At 40.4% G+C, this 20,014-nt stretch overlaps 1 protein-coding gene across 4 annotated transcripts in view; it reads left to right on the top strand.

The window, feature by feature from the left end:
* Positions 1–19,601, top strand: part of ERLIN1 (ER lipid raft associated 1) — a 42,310-nt gene extending 22,709 nt beyond the window's left edge. For 3 of the 4 annotated variants that reach the window (XM_056531254.1, XM_056531256.1, XM_056531255.1), the window contains exons 4-12: positions 572–618; positions 3,222–3,283; positions 5,093–5,218; positions 5,462–5,539; positions 5,685–5,739; positions 11,950–12,041; positions 13,614–13,703; positions 16,093–16,172; positions 17,918–19,601. In XM_056531254.1, coding sequence (XP_056387229.1) covers positions 572–618; positions 3,222–3,283; positions 5,093–5,218; positions 5,462–5,539; positions 5,685–5,739; positions 11,950–12,041; positions 13,614–13,703; positions 16,093–16,172; positions 17,918–18,112 — 825 coding nt within the window. In that variant the 3' untranslated portion in view covers positions 18,113–19,601. The remainder of the gene's footprint in view (positions 1–571; positions 619–3,221; positions 3,284–5,092; positions 5,219–5,461; positions 5,540–5,684; positions 5,740–11,949; positions 12,042–13,613; positions 13,704–16,092; positions 16,173–17,917) is intronic. The other variant, XR_008846496.1, reaches the window with a different exon arrangement.
* Positions 19,602–20,014: the final 413 nt, after the last annotated feature.

The following is a 20,014-nucleotide window of genomic DNA, read 5'->3' as shown; positions in this document are numbered from 1 at the left end:
AGATCTTCATGGAGGAATGAGCCAAAATACCAGCAACAGTGTGTGAAAACCTTGTGAAGACTTACAGGAAACGTTTGACCTCTGTCATTGCCAGCAAAGGGTATATAACAAAGTATTGAGTTGAAGATTTTGTTATTGACCAAATACTTATTTTCCACCATAATTTGCTAATAAATTCTTTAAAAATCAGACAATGTGATTTTATGGATTTATTTTTCTCATTTATGTCTCAAAGTTGAGGTATACCTATGATGAAAATTGCAGGCCTCTGTCTCATCTTTTTAAGTGTGAGAACTTGCACAATTGGTGGCTGACTAAATTCCTTTGTGCCCCATTGAACATGTATGTGTGGTCTTGTGTTCATATTTGTCCAAGCATAGGCAAGATCTGTACTGACCTGAGTTCTTTATATAGCCTATTGTGCAGTTGTTAAATACCTGTTTTATTGCAGTAAAACCCTGTAGAGGTTGAATGGTAAATATACACACGCACACACTTGCCTGTATATACGATGTAAATGGGTGTATTTAGGATATTCATTAATGATATATATATTATTTTTGTTTTTCAGACGACTTTACAAACTGATGAAGTGAAGAATGTACCCTGTGGTACCAGGTATGTACAGTTGATGGCATGGGCTATTATAAACTTGATGCATCCTCCTTTCAGGATCTAGCATTTTGAAAGAAATGTGTTACATGCTTGTAAAAAAGACAAGTGTGTCTTACCTAGAGTCAAGCATGGTGGTGGGAGTGCTATGGTCTGGGCCTGCATGAGTGATGCTGGAACTGGGGAACTACAGTTTATTGAGGGAACCATGAATGGCAACATGTACTGTGACCTACTGAGGCAGTGCATTATCCCCTATCTTCTGAGACTGGGCTGCAGGGCAGTATTCCAACATAACAACCCCAAACACTCCTCCAGGGCCACCACTGCCTTGCTAAGGAAGGTGCGGGTAAATATAATAGACTGGCAAAGAATATGTCCAGAACTAAACCGTACCGAGCATCTGTGGAACATCTTAAAATGGTCTCTGTGATGTAGTCATCCAATCCTCTCTGTTTTCAGACAGGAGTCTGATAGGACAGGAGTAAGCACAGAGGCTAGTCCCACCCTAACTTACTGAACTTTGTCCATACTTGTGCCAAGCTTTGACAAAAGTTGTGGATGGTATGGGGGACCCCTAGTGGTGTGTTTTTTTTTATTTTTATTTTTTTATATAGAATGTAAATATAACTTTCTTATGAAGTATAGTAGAAGGGTTAATGTTTTGCCAAGATGTAAAACATATAAAAAGATGTTGAATCTGACAGTGCCAATTTAAGGCAGTGCTGGAAAATAATGTTGGCCACACAATATATTGAATGGGTATACTCACATTTGTTGCCAAAGTTTAGACATTAATTGCTGTGTGATGTTATTTTGAGGGGACACAACATTAAACATTGTTATACAGGCTGTACACTCGCTACTTTACATTGTAGCAGAGTGTTGTCACATGAGAAGATATAAGAAAATTAAAATTAATGTTATCAGTTTACTTGTGTGAGATACTGTATCTTTTCAAGTAGAACTCACAAGTGTTTGAGGCCAAGTCAACAGCCAATGTGTTGTTTTTTGGGGATTAGACCCACATACTAAAACCATATTTTTCTCAGTCGCTCTTCATTGGGGGACACCTTACTGATGGGTATATGCTCTTGCCACTAAAAGACGCTGACACTAGGAGAAAAAAGTCTGCTCCTCCCTGGCAGGATATACCTGCCCACCTGCAGTGAGGTAATCAGTTTTACTGGTGTCAGCAAAGAGGCAAGACACAGGTCTGGGTGCTCCCCAGACCTGGTCTCTTTTATTTTCTAGTAAGGGATGTTTAGTCAGGTTCTTTACTCCCTTTTGTTTCCCTTTTTCAGGTGGGGGTTCAGAAGCATGGCACTACCTGTTCCCCCATATGCGGCTAAGGGGCACGGAAGAGCGACCGAGAATTTTTTTTTTTTTTTTTGTGCTTACCGTAAAAGCTTTCTTGTAGCCTTCATTGGGGGACACCACACCCACCCATTTATTTCTTTTTTCCGGCTAACTTTTTCCGGTTCTTGGGTTGTTTATCTGGGATTCCTTTCTAGGGTCCTTGGACATTTCTTGTTGGCTTCTCCTACTGCTTTGTGACAAAACTCATTTCCTCACTGCAGGTGGGCGGATATATCCTGCCAGGGAGGAGCAGACTTTTTTTTTTTCCCCCTAGTGTCAGTGCCTCCTAGTGGCAAGAGCATATACCCCATCAGTAAGGTGTCCCCCTAAAGAACGCTACGAGAAAGAGGTTTTACAGTAAGCACAAAAAAATCTTCTTTTTTCCAATCTTTTTCTATGTTCTGATTACAAATTACATTTTTAGTACAATATTATGGGGTCAGCCATTTTCACTGGTCTGTATTTAGTGATATGCCTTACAGCAAACTCCATGGACATAATAAACATCCCCATACCCTATTTTGTGGGGAGGTTTGTACGCATTCTCTGTGACCTGTGCAGAGGCTGAGCTGCTATTGTATTATCTATATACTTGTATCGCCTTTCGCTGTAACGGTATATAGCCTCCTTATCACAGACAGGAAAGTTGCGGCAGTGCGCTATACTCCCTGGCTTGTTGATAATTCTGACTGGTTGCAGGAGACTGGCTACATTATAGGTCTGTGGATACAATCAGTCAGATTGAGTGCAGAGCCGAGGAGTTTAGCACATTGCCACGCGCTTCACCTAGCTGAATTGAACAATTGGAAGGGTTCTCAGTACTTGCTGAAACACTGACCATCATAAACCTATGACAGGTCTGTGTGACTCGTGAAAGGTCTATTTAAATAAAAGTAACGCTAATGCTGACTGAACTGCAGGAGAGCCTTTTCTTTACAATCCGTTATGGTATACTTTGAAACACTTGCTAGGTTGACAGCTCTCTCCTTATACACAAGTAGAGACCTTTTTATTTATGCCAATTAGGGGGGGGCGAAGCTGGTTCTATGCTTCTCAGACAAATATCCCTGCTGTTCCTGGCTTGTTTTTAAAGTATGAAGCGCAGAGTATATCGTAACTGGTTGTAACTAGAAAGCCTGTCCTGTTTTTTATGCTGCTTGTGTTTCAGTTAACATGACGCTCCAAACGGTTCTGTTTAACCCACAACAAATTGGTATCTGTCCTTTTGTAACTTCTTTCTTTTGTTCCAGTGGGGGCGTAATGATATATTTTGACCGAATTGAAGTTGTCAACATGTTGACCCAATCTGCAGGTCAGTGCTGCCTTCTCTGTGGTGGTGTATTTTTCTCCAGAGATTTGCTTTAAAAAAAGCATCCTAGGATATGAACCACCAGTTTCTATTCTGGAGTTTGTGTATATAGAAATGTTTTGCTTTGTGCTCTTTATTATACTCATTTCTTGTAGGGCGTGCACAACATTTTAGTGTGGGACAGAAGAGGACACTTCACCTTTTCCCGACCCATGACATACATTTGTACTACAACATTTAAACATATGACAGTGCCCATTTAAGGACCAAGGACTTACTGATACACCTTTGGTCTTTTGTACGTAAAGGGGTACTCCACTCCCCAACGTTCGGAACGTCACACCCCTCCCCTCATGACGTCACTCCTCACCCCCTCAGTGCAAGTCTATAGGAGGGGGTGTGATGGCCATGGACTGTGCATGGTCAATGCCGGGCATCGCCCATCGAGACAATACCGTCCTTAATCCTTTAGATACTGCGATCAAATGCGGTGTCAAAAATGCAGGGTTAACAATCATGAGAGCTCAGCGGAGCTGTCAGGACTATTACGAAATAGAAATGTCTCAATCAGCTGAGTGGATGGCCTTCTTGCTGTTCGATCGGTCCTCTGCTCCTCCAGGAAGCCTCAGAGGCAAAGCTCAGCATTGAACAGTGTATGCAATCAAGAAAAGTGTAATAAAAAAAAAAGTTTATAAAAATGAATCAACCCCTTCCTAATAAAGTAATGTAATCATATGTGGTACCGCCGAGTGCGTAAATGTCCGAACTATTAAAATATAAGGTTAGTTAAACCTCCAGGTCGATGGTGTACACTTAAAAAAAAAAACCAAAGTCCAAAATTGTGAATTTTTGTTCACTTCATATACCATAAAAAATGTATAAAAAGCGATTAAAAAGTCCCATCAAAATAAAAATGGTACCGATAAAAACTACAGATCACGGCACATAAAATGAGCCCTCATATAGCCCTGTATGCCCAAAAATAAAAATAAAATTATAGGGGTCAGAAGATGACAATTTTAAACATACACATTTTGTCACGCCCCCTCCCATAGACTTGCATTGAGGGGGCGAGGTATGATGTCACACGGGGGCGGAGTCGTGACGTCACGATCTTACGTCCTCATGGTCGGGATGGTATTAGCCAGAGGGCCTCCAGAGGTTCTGGAAGCCGTTACAGGTGGGTGCCGCATGGTCTAATGTGGGGGTCCCCAGCGGCGGGAACCCTGCGATCAGACATCTTATCCCCTATCCTTTGGATAGGGGATAAGATGTCTAGGGGTGGAGTACCCATTTTAAAGTGGCAGCTTTAAACCATGTTACTGCAGCAGCTTCTGCGGGGCCAGAGTCTTGCCGCCGCCCGATTCCCATATCCCTCCCCAACCCCGGCAAAAATTAGCTGCATCCATTCAAAAGACCTGTGGTTTCAATCGGGGTGCCTACAGCTGTTGCATTAGTTGCAGATTGATCTCTCTCCCACCAAGCGATCCCTCCACACATTGAAGCAGACAGGCTTCCTGTCATCAGCTGAGTAGTGAGTCAGGTCTCGGCCGCATTGCAACCTGGGAAAAATCTGAGACAACAGTCATCTTTTATAAATATTGGGGTGAAAATCACATAACAATTGTGAGAAAACAATCACACACAGGTACAGACACTATATTATGAACTTCACTAACTTTACAGCCCCTGAAGCATAGTCAAAAAAAAAAAAAACTGGAATACCCCTTTAAAACCCTTTGATATATTTTCAGTAAATTGTAGGTTGTACACTTTTGTTTCCAGTAATCATACTCAGAATTCTCTTTACAGTATATGATGTTGTAAGGAATTATACAGCAGATTATGACAAGACTTTAATCTTCAACAAGATCCACCATGAATTGAACCAGTTCTGCAGTGCACACACCTTGCAGGAAGTATACATTGAACTGTTTGGTGAGTGTTATTTGTTCATAGAGTGTAGGTCCCAGGAAATTCAGAAAAGCTTTATTCAAAATTTTGTTTTGTTTTCAGCTTCATTTTTCTTCTATTACATTTATTGTGTAGTTCATACATTGTGGTTATTTCGTTTATCATTCACTGTGGTATTTGACTACAAAACGTGTGCAGAATTGTGGCTAAATCAGATGCTTTGGCTACTTTTTGCTGTTTTACATTCATGATCTAATGTCTTAACAGATCAGATAGATGAGAACCTGAAACTGTCCCTTCAGAAAGAGCTCAATGTCATGGCTCCTGGACTCACAATACAGGCAAGTTTTGTTTGATAAAACCTATAATAATAATAATAATAATAATAAAATATGGTGTTTTAATTCAGTTGGCATCAATACTAACACTTGTTTTCAATTTATTTTCCTTTTTTTTTATTTTTTTTTTTATTATTATTTATTTTAGGCAGTGCGTGTTACAAAACCAAAAATTCCAGAAACTATTCGAAGAAACTTTGAATTAATGTAAGTCACATGCCTGATATGCAGTTTGCTGGAGACATCTTCAGTTTGTAACGCATGGATATATATAATCAATTAACCCCTTAAGGACCAAGGACGTATGAGTACGTCCTTGGTCCCGCTCCCGTGATATAACGCGGGGTCCCACGGTGACCCCGCATCATATCACGGAGGGCCCGGCGTCATAGTGAAGCCGGGAACCGCCGCTAATAGCGCGCGGCACTGATTGCGGCACTGATATTAACCCTTTAGCCGCGCGCTCAAAGCTGAGCCACGTGGCTAAAAGTGAAAGTAACAGTGCCCGGCTAGCTCAGGGACCTGTTCGGGATCTCCGCGGTATGATCGCGGCATCCCGAACAGCTGTACTACAGGAGGAAGGTCTCTTACCTTTCTTCCTGCAGTCCGATCGCCGATTGAATGCTTCAAGCCTGAGATCCAGGCTTGAGCAATCAATTGCCGAAAACACTGATCATTGCATCTCTATGGAGATGCATTGAACAGTGTTAAAGATCGATAAATGCAATGTTATAGCCCCCTATAGGGGCTATAATATTGCAAAAGAAAAGTGTAAAAAATCATTAACCCTTTGAATTATCCCTTCCCCTAATAAAAGTTTGAATCACCCGACATTTCCAATAATAAAAAAAAAACAGTGTAAGCAAAAATAAACATATGTGGTATCGCCGCATGTGGAAATGTCCGAATTAAAAAAATATACCGCTAATTAAACCGCACGGTCAATGGCCGCAAATTTCAAAGTCCAAAATAGCGTATTTTTGGTCACTTTTTATATCATGAAAAGAGGAATAAAAAGCGATCAAAAAGTCAGATCAATGCAGAAATGGTACCGACAAAAACTTCAGATCACGGTGCAAAAAATGAACCCTCATAGCTCCCTGAACATTGAATAAAAAAGTTATAGGGGTCAGAAGATGACAATTTTAACCCCTTCATGACCTGGGCATTTTTTGAAAATCTGACCACTGTCACTTTAAACATTAATAACTTCGGAATGCTTTTACTTATCATTCTGATTCCGAGATTGTTTTTTCGTGACATATTCTACTTTATTTTATCGGTAAAATTTCACTGATATTTGTATCCTTTCTTGGTAAAAAATCAAAAAATTTCATGAAAACTTTGCATTTTTCTAACTTTGAAAGGCTCTGCTTGAAAGGAAAATGGATATTCCAAATAAATTACATATTGATTCACATATACAATATGTCTTCTTTGTGTTTGCATTATAAAATTGACAAGTTTTTACTTTTGGAAGACATCAGAGGGCTTCAAAGTTTCGCAGCAATTTTCCAATTTTTCTCAAGATTTTCAAAATCGTAATTTTTCAGCGCCCAGTTCAGGTTGGAAGTGGATTTTAAGGATCTTCATATTAGAAATACCCCATAAATGACCCCATTATAAAAACTGCACCCCCCAAAGTATTCAAAATGACATTCAGTAAGTGTTTGAACCCTTTAGGTGTTTCACAGGAATAGCAGCAAAGTGAAGGAGAAAATTCTAAATCTTCATTTTTTTACACTCGCATGTTCTTGTAGACCCAATTTTTGCATTTTTACAAGGGGTAAAAGGAGAGAAATCACCCTAAAATTGGAAACCCAATTTCTCTTGAGTAAGGAAATACCTCATATGCGTATGTAAAGTGTTCAGCGGGCGCAGTAGAGGGCTCAGAAGGGAAGGAGCTACAATGGGATTTTGGAGAGTGAGTTTTTCTGAAAGGGTTTTTGGGGGGCATGTCCCATTTAGGAAGCCCCTATGGTGCCAGAACAGTGGACCCCTCCCACATGTGACCCCATTTTGGAAACTATACCCCTCATGGAATTTAATAAGGGGTGCAGTGAGCATTTACACCCCACTGGCGTTTGACAGATATTTGAAACGGTGGACTGTGCAAATCAAAAATTTTATTTTTCATTTTCACAGACCACTGTTCCAAAAATCTGTCATACACCAGTGGGGTGTAAATGCTCACTGCACCCACCCCTTATTACATTCCGTGAGGGGTGTAGTTTCCAAAATGGGGTCACATGTGGATATTTATTGTTTTGCGTTTGTCAGAACTGCTGTAACAATCAGCCACCCCTGTGCAAATCGCCTCAAATGTACATGGTGCACTCTCCCTTCTGGGCCTTGTTGTGCGCCCCCAGAGCACTTTGCGCCCACATATGTGGTATCTCCGTACTCAGGAGAAATTGCGTTACAAATTTAGAGGGTCTTTTTTCCCTTTTACCTCTTGTGAAAATGAAAAGTATAGGGCAACACCAGCATGTCAGTGTAAAAAATTTATTTTTTTACACTAACATGCTGGTGTAGACCCCAACTTCACCTTTTCATAAGGGGTTAAAGAAGAAAAAGCCCCCCAAAATTTGTAAGGCAATTTCTCCCGAGTACAGCGATACCCCATATGTGGCCCTAAACTGTTGCCTTGAAATACGACAGGGCTCCAAAGTGAGAGAGCGCCATGCGCATTTGAGGCCTGAATTAGGGATTTGCATAGGGGTATTCTACGCCAGTGATTCCCAAACAGGGTGCCTCCAGCTGTTGCAAAGCTCCCAGCATGCCTGGACAGTCAATGGCTGTCCGGCAATACTGGGAGTTATTATTTTGCAACAGCTGGAGGCTCCGTTTTGGAAACAGTAGCGTACCAGACGTTTTTCATTTTTTGGGGGGAGGGGGGCTGTGTAGGGAGGGGTATGTGTATATGTAGTGTTTTTTACTTTTTATTTTAGGTTAGTGTCAGTGTAGTGTAGTGTTTTTAGGGTACAGTCACATGGGCAGAGGTTCACAGCAAGTTTGCCGCTGGAAGTTTGAGCTGCAGCGCAAAATTTGCGCCATCTCAAACTTGCAGCACTCACTGTAAACCTCCGCCCATGTGAGTGTACCCTGTACATTCACATTGGGGGGAGGGGGCAAACATCCAGCTGTTGCAAACTCCGAGCATGCCCTTTGGCTGTCCGTGCATGCTGGGAGTTGTAGTTTTGCAACAGCTGGAGGAACACTCGTTTGGAAACACTAAGTTAAGTAATAAACTTTCAAGTGTTTTGCAACCAAACTTAGTGTTTCCAAACCAGTGTGCCTCCAGCTGTTGCAAAACTACAACTCCCAGCATGCATGGTCTGTCAGTGCATGCTGGGAGTTATAGTTTTGCAACAATTGCAACAGCTGGAGGCACTGAGGTAGGAAACGGACAATGTTTCCCAACTAGTGGGCCTCCAGTTGTTGCAAAACTACAACTCCCAGCATGCCCAGACTGCCAAGGCATGCTGGAAGTTGTAGTTCGGCAATATCTGAAGGATCAGATGTTGCCGAACTACAACTTCCAGCATGCTTGGGCACTGTATAATGGTCTCCAATCTGTGCTCTTCCAGATGTTAGAGAACTACAACTCCCAGCATGCCTGGACAAACTGAGCATGCTGAGATTTGTAGTTTTGCAACATCTGGAAGAGCACAGATTGGAGACCATCATACAGTGGTCTCCAAACTGTGGACCTCCAGATGTTGCAAAACTACAACTCCCAGCATGCCCAGAAAGCCAAAGGCTGTCTGGGCATGCTGGGAGTTGCAGTTTTGAAACTCTCAGAGGCAGCAGTGAGATCGCTTTACGGCGATCTCACTGCTGCCAATGAAGATGCCGCACTGCTGCCGGAAACTCACCTCCGGGACGCAGCGCAGCCGGGACCGCATGGAGGACGCCGGGACCGCTCGGGACACCGCTCGGACGGGTAAGTGATGCCGGGGGACGGGTCAGGGACACTTAGCAGAGCGGTGTGTGTCCCGATCCCCGTGATCGGAACTCACACACCGCGCTGCTATCAGCTAGTCAGATTTGACCAGCTGATAGCAGCGATCGCTGGGGGGGTGGGGGACGAAACCCCCCGTGGTCGCATGGTAAGATGGCTGGCTATCAGTGATAGCCACCATCTTTCCGGGCGCTGCGGGGTGCCGCGAGTAGCGGCAGTAATGTCCATGACGTACCTGTATGTCATGGGTCGGGAACACCTTGCCACCCATGACGTACAGGTATGTCATAGGTCGGGAAGGGGTTAAACATATAAATTTTCCTGCATGTAGTTATGATTTTTTTTCTGAAGTAATAAAAAAATCAAACCACCGTATGGACCTAGAGAATAAAGATAAGGTGTAATTTTTACCGAAAAATGTACTATGTAGAAACGGAAGCCCCCAAAAGTTACCAAATTGCTGTATTTTTTCAATTTTGTCGCACAATTATTTTTTTTTCCTGTTTCGCCGTAGATTTTTGGGTAAAATGACTGACGTCATTACAAAGTAGAATTGATGGCGCAAAAAATAAGCCATAATACAGATTTTTAGGTGCAAAATTTAGAGTTATGACTTTTTAAAGGTAAGGAGGAAAAAACGAAAGAACAAAAACGGAAAAACGCCCGGTCCTTAAGGGGTTAAATCAATTAAATCATGTTGAAATTTGTGAAACTATGGGGGGGGTGGGTTAATAGGAGAACAAAGCATTTTTGTCTAGGATAACTTGCAAAGTTTCTTATATTTGTTTGTACTATTGACCTTTGCTTAGTTTGTTGTAATGATAGTGCCTGTTTAAAGCTATGTTTTATAGCAGGGGTCTCAACCTGGTGGCCCTCCAGATGTTGCGAAACGTCAACTCCCAGCATTCCCGACAGCCATTAGCTGCAGCAAATGACTGTCTGGACATGTCCAGGCATGCTGGGAGTTGAAGTTTTGCAACATCTGGAGGGTCACCAGGTTGAGACCTCTGTTTTATAGCATCCGCATGGACACAGTAGACTGAAGGGGGGACCCTATTGAGTTCTTTGGGATAGTCTTCTAGTCATCCTCTGTGACCTCTGCAGTCTTTTTTGGCAGAAATGGGGAGAGAGTAAACTCTGACAATACCCTATAGTGGATTTAAAGGGGTACTCCGGTGAAAACCTTTTTTCATTTAAATCAACTGGTGGCAGAAAGTTAAACATATTTGTAAATTACTTCTATTAAAAATGTTTAATCCTTCCAGTACTTATTAGCTGCTGAATACTACAAAGGAAATTCTTTTCTTTTTGGAATGCTCTCTGATGACATCACGAGCACAGTTCTCTCTGCTGAAGTTATTATAATAATAATAACGCTTTATTTAGTGTTGTCCTTAGTGGGATTTGAACCCAAGTCCCCAGCACTGCAAGGCAGCAGTGCTAACCACTGAGCCACCATGCTGCCCTTAGCATACATCTGCTATGCATGGTTGCTAAAATGGACAGAGATGTCAGCAGAGAGCACTGTGCTCGTGATGTCATCAGTGTTCTAAAAAGAAAGGAATTTCCTCTGTAGCATTCAGCAGCTAATAAGTACTGGAAGGATTAAGATTTTTTAATAGAAGTAATTTACAAATATGTTTAACTTTCTGCCACCAGTTGATTTAAAAGAAAAAAGGTTTTCACCGGAGTACCCCTTTAATCTAATCTATATACTGGTGTCACCTCTCATTGTAATCAGGCCTGTGATAATCAAGGGGAAGACTGAAGCAAAGTTATCTCTGCAGAACAGGAAGTCTCAGTTTATTATAATGCTCATTGGAAGGACTGAAAACTAACTTTTTTGGATTATTTTATAATACATAATCTCTTAGTAGGAATGCGTACGCAGTCCTCCAGCAGTACCATAGAGTAATAATCTGATATTTTGGTGAATGCTTCCTGGAAGAAATGAGAACATTTGCTCTTATGGACCATACTGAATAAAGTGTGACGTTTTATGGTTGGTGCTGCTGGTGATTTCTCTTTATAATAAGTAATGTTTGGACTCTACTAGCTGTGCGCAAATGGGAGTGCGATTGCAATGCCAGGACTGGACCTAGAAGGGCCTTGAATATACTACTTTCTACAGTAGGGCTGTATGTTTCCTTAAAATGGAGTTCAAGATACAGCAGTCATTGTGTGCAGCTGTGAAAATGTTAGGAAGTTTATAATAATAAAAATGTGTAATAATAATACATTGCATTTTAAAACAACCTATATTTTTGTGTAATTGATAGTATATATTGTTTACAATTTTTACAGCTGTTGGATTGACAACCATTGTAAAGTGTAACCTAAAATAAACATTAAGTATTGCAGAAAGTCCTGAAAAAGGTTATACCTAACTTAGTTATGTTTAGACAATGTGACTTCCATATTATGTTCTTTTTTTTTTTTTTTTTTTTAACTAGGGAGGCTGAAAAGACCAAGCTCTTGATCGCTGCCCAGAGGCAAAAGGTAGTAGAAAAAGAAGCAGAGACAGAGAGAAAAAAAGCAGTAATAGGTAAATGGGAATCTTTACTCATTTCTTTTAAAAAGATACTGTATTATACATGGAGTCTAGATGCACTAGGTAAAATAAAAAAAAAGCCATGGTTGCAGCCTTAGACATGCTAGTGTAAAGTATCTGGTGTCTGTCATGGAGTCATGTCTTTAGTTTGGTTTTAATATTTGCCATTGTCTGTCTTAATATGCTATGCCTTTTTTTTTTTTTTAAACTTGTGTGCCCTATTGGTAGAACGTATCCAGGCAGTTAACCTATTTCTGTCATTTAGAAAACTGAAAAGTGTCAAAAGTTTTTTTTAAAGTCGGGGGCTTAGTGTTTTGAACCCTGCCCACAGCACATATTGGGTAAAGCGTGCTTCACTTCCCAGGTCTGCACTCAATCCATCTCATTGCAGGCTAAATACTTTGTTAACTTATATATGGAGCCTGCTGCACACTTTACCCTGCTATTTCTAATGATTGGGTGGAGGGTCCTTGCATTGAAACCCGGATGGATCTAAACTTTTGACATCAAAGGTTTATTTAAATGACAGTAACTCATTAAATCTAAGGTCCGCAATAAACCTGGTGACAGGGACCCTAAGTGAGATGCTATTGTTTTTAACTATATAAAATCATTGTTTATTGATAAGGATTTTCGGAGTGTTTGTCCTCAGTGGTCAGCAATATTAAAATCTAGAAACTGACACCGAGACCCAAACTGATTCAAAACTTTTTTTTTTCAGATATTTTTATTGAAATTGTATGCATTTTTAAACACAAAAACAGAACAGTCACCCACATCCCCACCTCCCCCACCCAACATAGCCACCCCCCTCCCCTACCCTTAAACAAAGCAATCCCAAGTCCACCAGAAAGTTGAGTCCATCTTAGTCATTCCTTCATGTGAGTCAGAGCAGGAGGAGCCTCAAAAGAATCCCAGACAATGCACAGAGAAAAAAAATATATAGAAAAAACAGAAAAACAACACATACGAGCACAGGCTTACAGATACAGCAGGCTTACGCAACATACAGTGAGTCATTTCACAATACAGAGCACAACCTAAAATAACCAACCAGAGCATAGAGCTTAGAGTGAAGGTGAGGATCCTTAGACCAACCAAATAACCCCCACCACCACCACCAACAATGGGAAAAAGGCACCCACCAAGAGTACATTCTATTAAGAGTGACCTGAACAGTCAGATCAGCTATAGTAGGAGCGCTAGCCCTAATCCAGTACTGGGCCATCAGTTTCCTAGCCAGAATACGCTGTACCCCTATTTCAACCCCAGAGGGCTCTGGCTCAACAGACACAGCTTGGGCTCAAGTAACAGATTTGATCCCATGTACCCTGCGAATGAGCAGGAGTACATCCCTCCAGTAAGGGACTACAAGGCGCACTCCCACATCATGTGGAATAAGTGGTCGTCCACTTTAAAGCATAACTGCTATTATGAATGTAGAGAATTAATTTAAGGGTTAGGTCATTGCTTAGATTGGCCATGTTAACTCTGTTACCACTTTGGCACTTGCATTGCTGTAGAATTCACACATTTATGTATTTATTTATTCATTCATTCATTCAGAGGCAGAAAAAGTTGCACAAGTTTCCAAAATCCATTTCCAACAGAAAGTAATGGAGAAAGAAACTGAGAAGAGAATTTCAGAGATTGAAGGTCAGTCTTGTCACTTCATTAATGCTTTTGGTTTCTTTGATTAAAAATAAGACTTCCTTCAATTAAAGGTGTATCTCGGTATACCACAACAGATGCTAACGAAGTTGTTAGTTATTTCATTATTTGGCTGTGTAAGCGAATAAGTTTTGCTAATACTAAATAAGAAATAGGGAGCTGGATGATTTAAAGGAGATCAGGAAATTCATTGTTTTTCAGTGCCCTGTCTTCTAGTGGCTTGAACATGTGCTAACATTAGGATTTCTCTGTGGGTTAATAGGTGAGCTTATGAGTAAATAATCTTGCCTATTAACATTAGTCCCTTGTGAGCACACTAGTCCTTTATCTGTTCTTAAAGGGTTACTCTGCTCCCCAGGGTCCGGAACATTGAGTTCCTGAACGCTGTGTTTGGGCTTCAGTGTTCACGACCGGCCCCTCGTGACGTCACTGCCTGTCCCCTCAATGAAAGTCTATGGGAAGGGGGTGCGACGGCCGTCACGCTCCCTCCCATAGACTTGCATTGGGGGGCGGGACGTGACGTCACGAGGGGGCGGGTGGGCGTACAGAAGCCCGCACACAGCGTTCAGGAACTCAATGTTCCGGATTCTGGGGAGCGGAGTAACGCTTTAAGAATAGCTTCTGCGAAAATCTGTGACCCAGGTACTTGGTATAGAAGATGGAAATGTTATTTTAATGCACACATCACTCAGAGAATGCTGTGTCCAGTGTATACAATGAAAGAAGTGGCAGTGTTACTGCTACTCTTTGTCTAAAAATCTAAAATTCAAAAGCTTTACCAATTTCTATTTATTTATTATGAACTATAACACTAGTTACGGAAAGGTACCGGTGCGATCTCAGTGGTAGTTATGACTTTAATGCTTCTGCATCCCTCCAATAGCAATATGAAGGAAACCGTAGTCTGAGATCATGCTAATGCCTGTAAATTCTGCTGGACAGATCTTCTTTTTAGTCCCTGTGTATATCGACTGCACACAATAGCCGTTCTGGTCTCTATATAAACTGCTAACCTTTAACACTTAACTACATCTTTTGAAATATCAACAGTAATACAGTAAAATCTCTCTTAATGGACACCTCCCAATAGCGGACAGTTTTTTTTTTTATCCCCCCCGGGATAGTCCCTTAAAACTTAATGCGGACACTCCCAGTAGCGGATGCCCCCTTGCCGAGCAACACTCTCCCAATAGCGGACAACCAGGCTTATGTGCCGACCCTACCTTTTACACAAATATCCAAATGGAGACAGCTCACCTCCAGACTGTTTTCATCCATGCTCGGATATGCCGGTTCCGACCCCGGCCACTCAACGAAGGAACAGAGAAGAAGTATCCAGCATCCAGGTGAATTCCAAGGGTATACTTTATTTGATTAGCAAATACACGTACAACACTCTGATGCGTTTCGTGCGTTAGCGCTTAATCATAGCGAAACGAGTGTTGTACGTGTATTTGCTAATCTCCAAATAAAGTATACCCTTGGAATTCACCTGGATGTTGGATACTTCTTCTCTGTTCCTACCTTGTACACAGGGCCGCCATCAGGGGTTATAGCCAATATCCCAGTAAGGGGCCCAAGCGTCAGTGCAGAGGATGTCAAGCCCGCTGAGACCCTGCACCTGAGCCTTCTGGTCAAGTAAGAAGAACTGGAGATCAGAGGCGCAAAACACGGCGCAAAAGATTAGTCCTCATACCGTCCCGTACGCGGAAAAATAAAGTTTTATAGGGGTTAGTAGATGAGAATTTTTAACATATAAATTTTCCTGCATGTAGTTATGATTTTTTCCAAAGTACGACAATATCCAACCTAAATAAATAGGGTATCATTTTAACCGTATGGACCTACAGAATAAAGATAAGGTGTTATTTTTTACCCAAAAATGCACTGCGTAGAAACGGAAGCCCCCATAAGTTACAAAATGACATTTTTTTCTTCAATTTTGTCGCACAATGAATTTCATTTCCGTTTCGCTGTGGATTTTTGGGTAAAATGACTAATGTCACTGCAAAGTAGAAATGGTGGCGCAAAAAATAAGCCATAATATGGAATTTTATGTGCAAAATTGAAAGCGTTATGATTTTTAGAAGGTGATGAGGAAAAAATGAAAATGCAAAAACAGAAAAACCCTGCGTCCTTAAGGGGTTAAAGTTCTTTTATCATCCAGCAATAAATCAATTATTGTTTGAGAAGATGCTGGACATACTGTATGTATGTATGTATGTGTGTGTATGTGTGTGTGTGTGTGTGTTTGTTTTTTTTTTTTTTTCCATGGTGCCTTTGTAATAGTATTGTTATGTACGCATTACGATTTAAAGACTGAAAGTTGCTTACTGATATAAAGGTGCTTGATCAAATTTTTCTTGTGTCCTAGACTCTGCCTATCTTGCCAAAGAGAAAGCAAAAGCTGATGCGGAATATTATACTGCTTACAAGCTTTCAGAGTCTAATAAGGTGAGACATGAAACTGGGAAAGGCATGTCATTGTTATTTTTATTTCATTCTGTTAATAATGTTCACATTTTTAAAGAACACACAAAATCCTGTGGATTTCTTTTGGAAGGTCTCCTTTAGAGCCACTGTATTGATTATATTATGGAGTTGCATTATAAACCATTCCATGACACGTTTTTATTAATTTAGCCGTTAAACCAGTAAGCCTGAAAAGCTTAACTACAAATTGAATTCCCTGACATTTCTTGATAGCACAGTCAGCAGTATTCAGGCAGCCTGTATTCCTATATAGTGTGAATCTTGTTCTCAAAGGGACAGTTGTGTTGTGTTTTATTCTCTCATTTATACAGTACTATATATGTTAAATACATTTATATTTATTTGCAGTAGTTAGTGCATTATCTTAAGACGCACTTCAGGGTTTGTTTTGAACATGTCATGCACACTCGCCATCACTTATCATACTGCGCCATTTGTTTCATTTCTGCAGAGCTGCATCTATGAGTTTCATTACTTTAACTTGGTCATGTGATCACTTGTTTGACGCACAAAATTACTGTGCATAATAAGTCTGTCTTGTGTCAGCCGACTCATGACCTACCAGATTGCTTATGCTAGTTCTCAGACCCCCTCCACTCCCAGCTCTGTATGCTGCAGCTATCTATATGGGATCAGGATGTTTATTAGAGGTACATCTCTTTCTGAGGCTGTGTTCACGCATTGCATTTTGTGCTGCAGTTATACCCTGATTTTCCCAAAGTCATGGCAAAAAGGTTTTATTTTACACTTTACACAATTTACAATTGTGCAAATCATGGTAAAAATAAGTAATTTGTTTCTGTAATATTGACACATCTTAGCAGAAACAGCCTAAATGTAGTAAAAAGCATGTATAAATTCAGTGCCTGCAGGTTGAAACCTCTGTGATAACAGGTCAATTTACTTTTGCACCAAAATGGCATATGCTGTGAACTGAACTTAACCAACTTATGAGTCTTATTTCAGTGGGCAAACTCCAGCAAGAGCTGCCTAATTAGCTGACTAGATGCAGTGATCAAATGCCACACCCAATCTCTCTGCAAAGCCAGAGGAGTCAAGGGAAATGTAAGCAGCAAGTGCTTTCAGTAATGGTTTTGCATCCATTATGGAACCTTACCCATGCCTGCCACATCAGCTAACGCATGTAAGCACAAGGCACACGTAAAAACCTCTACATCTGCATTGTTCTGTATTAAAGGAGATGTCCAGTACGGACTATTCCTATTCCATCCTGCTCTGGCTGCAAGAAAAGAGAAAACAAACTTTCACTTACCTTCCTATGTTCCTCTGGAGCTCCGCAACAGCTGATCTGTCGGCCGGGCTGTCTACTTCCCTTAGCCCGGGGCAGGATGGAATAGGAATAGTCCACACCGGACATCTCCTTTAAGACAATGCTACCGTATAGAAGTAAAAAAAAAAATCATGGAGTGCTTGGCAAATGGTACAAACTTAAAATTTAGCCCTTGGATCAGATAAGGTTATGAACACCTTCCCCAAAGGTACTGTCAGAAAGTATGGTGGCTATTCAATTTGACATAACAAATATATTACAGAACTTTGTAGGAGTTATTTTATTAGAAAGACGCACACATATTTTGACAGTACTGTACCTGTGCATTGGTGTAGTAAGTGGAATGCACTAATTCTTGTGTCCATGTTTTTTTTGTGTTCATCTGTTAATTTCTTGTTTTACACTATTTTGACAGCTGAAGCTAACACCAGAGTATCTTGAACTCATGAAATATAAAGCTATATCTGCAAACAACAAAATCTATTTTGGAAGTAATATTCCAAGTATGTTTTTGGATTCCTCATCTACAGAAGTGCCACTTTTACAGCCATTTGCAGGCCTAACTGATGGTCAAAGTAAATCTCATAAGAGTAAAGGCAAGAAACTATGAAAGTCTGGAAAAGGAATATTCATTACAACCTTGTGGACCTGAAGCAGAAACTATGGGGTTGTATCTCATAACAAGCACAAGAGATCTTGGGAGAGCAACCATAAAGCATTGACTACCACTCAGTATGCCCCCTTACCATTTGAAGATGTTTCCTTCTGCCAGTTTGATTTGAGCTTCCAGTATATGTTTTTTTTCCCCAGTTAAGAGACAGGAACTTTGGCATATTTGATTGTGGTTTAAGGAGGCAGCATGTTGGAACCCGTTGACCTGTTCAGCTTTCAGGAACAGCTGCTCTATATGGAGACACTGGTTCCTGGTCGTACACACATTACATCTTTTGGCATGTGTCTTTGGCAAGCCAGAGAATTTGAAAGGCTCCTTCCTGTTACCATGCATAGGGAAAAGTCTGTACCTTTTAGTTAAAATCCCAGAATAAGGTGCGTTTATAGTTGATGAAGATTACTTTGTTGCACTACATGACTGTCATCTCTTCAGAGATCATAGGACTATACTTCTGAACCATGCGGGTGACGCAACCCTAGGTCTTAACTAATGACTTCTTTATGCGATGCTTGCCAGAAAGATTACATAAACTGACTTTTCTAACAGGAAGAAACTGGCCTAACATTTTTATGCAGAACATTATCAAAGTTTTACGGCGTCAACTGTTTTACAGCTGCTTTTCTAAATAGAAAGTTTCTTATTTGTTCTCTTTATTTAAAAAAAAAATATTCCTGTCCTGTCTTCTATAAGCAGCCTCATCTGTCCTATCTGTATGCTTAAATGGAAGGGTCTACCTTTGCAACCATTTTTTAAAAATTGTTCTTATGAAAGATGAAGCAGTGTTGCAAATAGTCTTTAAAAGTATGCTGTTCTATTGTATCTACAGTTCCTATAGAGACTGAATTGTCTCCATGGTAACAGACTACAAACTCTGTATATTTTTGATCCTGCCTTTATACTCCTATAAGTTCTCTACTTCTTGCGATCATACATTTGATAGATTAGGAAGAAGTAGAAGACCTATAGAAGAGACTAGATACACAGCGATAGAATACTTTTAAATAAGTGTATTCGCAAAGTTTCCTCTACTTTAGTTGCATTGCTACAATACATAAAAAATGGTTGCAGAGGTCCACATAGCCTTTAACACATCTGCTGGTGCTTTTCCCTCAGGGTATGTACACACATGGTATTTTTTGGTAAAAACAAGAGTAATGGCAAAACACCAAGGGAAATACAGCATGTGAACATACCCTTATATAATCACCTTCTATCTTACTAAAAGTTTACTTTTGATGTTATCTTTTTGCGTTTGGTTATTATTCTAATATTACAGTTCAGTTACACAAGGCGATAGGCATAGTGTTATACATACTACCAAGTTCATGATAACTTTAAAGGGTATTCTGCGGAAAGCAGAGTAAACAGCTGGGGAACTGGTAGCAGTCTGATCAGGACATGTGAGCAAGCAGTCCTTTTTAATTGGAAAAAAAAAAAAAAATTATATATATATATATATATATATATATATATATATATATATATATATATTCATTCGCTATAAAAATTAAAAAAGGACTTCACAGACATTTAGATGCAGGGGTGGGGAAATTTTTATTAAAAAAAAAAACTTGTCCATGGGACTAAAATGGGGCAAAATCTACTTGTCCCTCATGACGATCCACTTGTCTGGACCAATTTTGGCTTTTACACTCGAATTTTTTCCTCCTCGCCCTATAATAGCCATAACTAACTACTATAATGATACCTTTCAATAACATATTCTCCGAACCAAAACTAAAAAAAAAAAATAGAGATATATCACACACACAGATTTCTACACCATTTACATTGTGGTTGAGCGAACATGTTGTTTTGATACGTTAGGCCGGCCTGATT

This window comes from Hyla sarda, chromosome 7 (assembly GCF_029499605.1).
Source record: "Hyla sarda isolate aHylSar1 chromosome 7, aHylSar1.hap1, whole genome shotgun sequence".
NCBI lineage: Eukaryota > Metazoa > Chordata > Amphibia > Anura > Hylidae > Hyla > Hyla sarda.
This window is presented reverse-complemented; position numbering and strand designations above follow the sequence as displayed.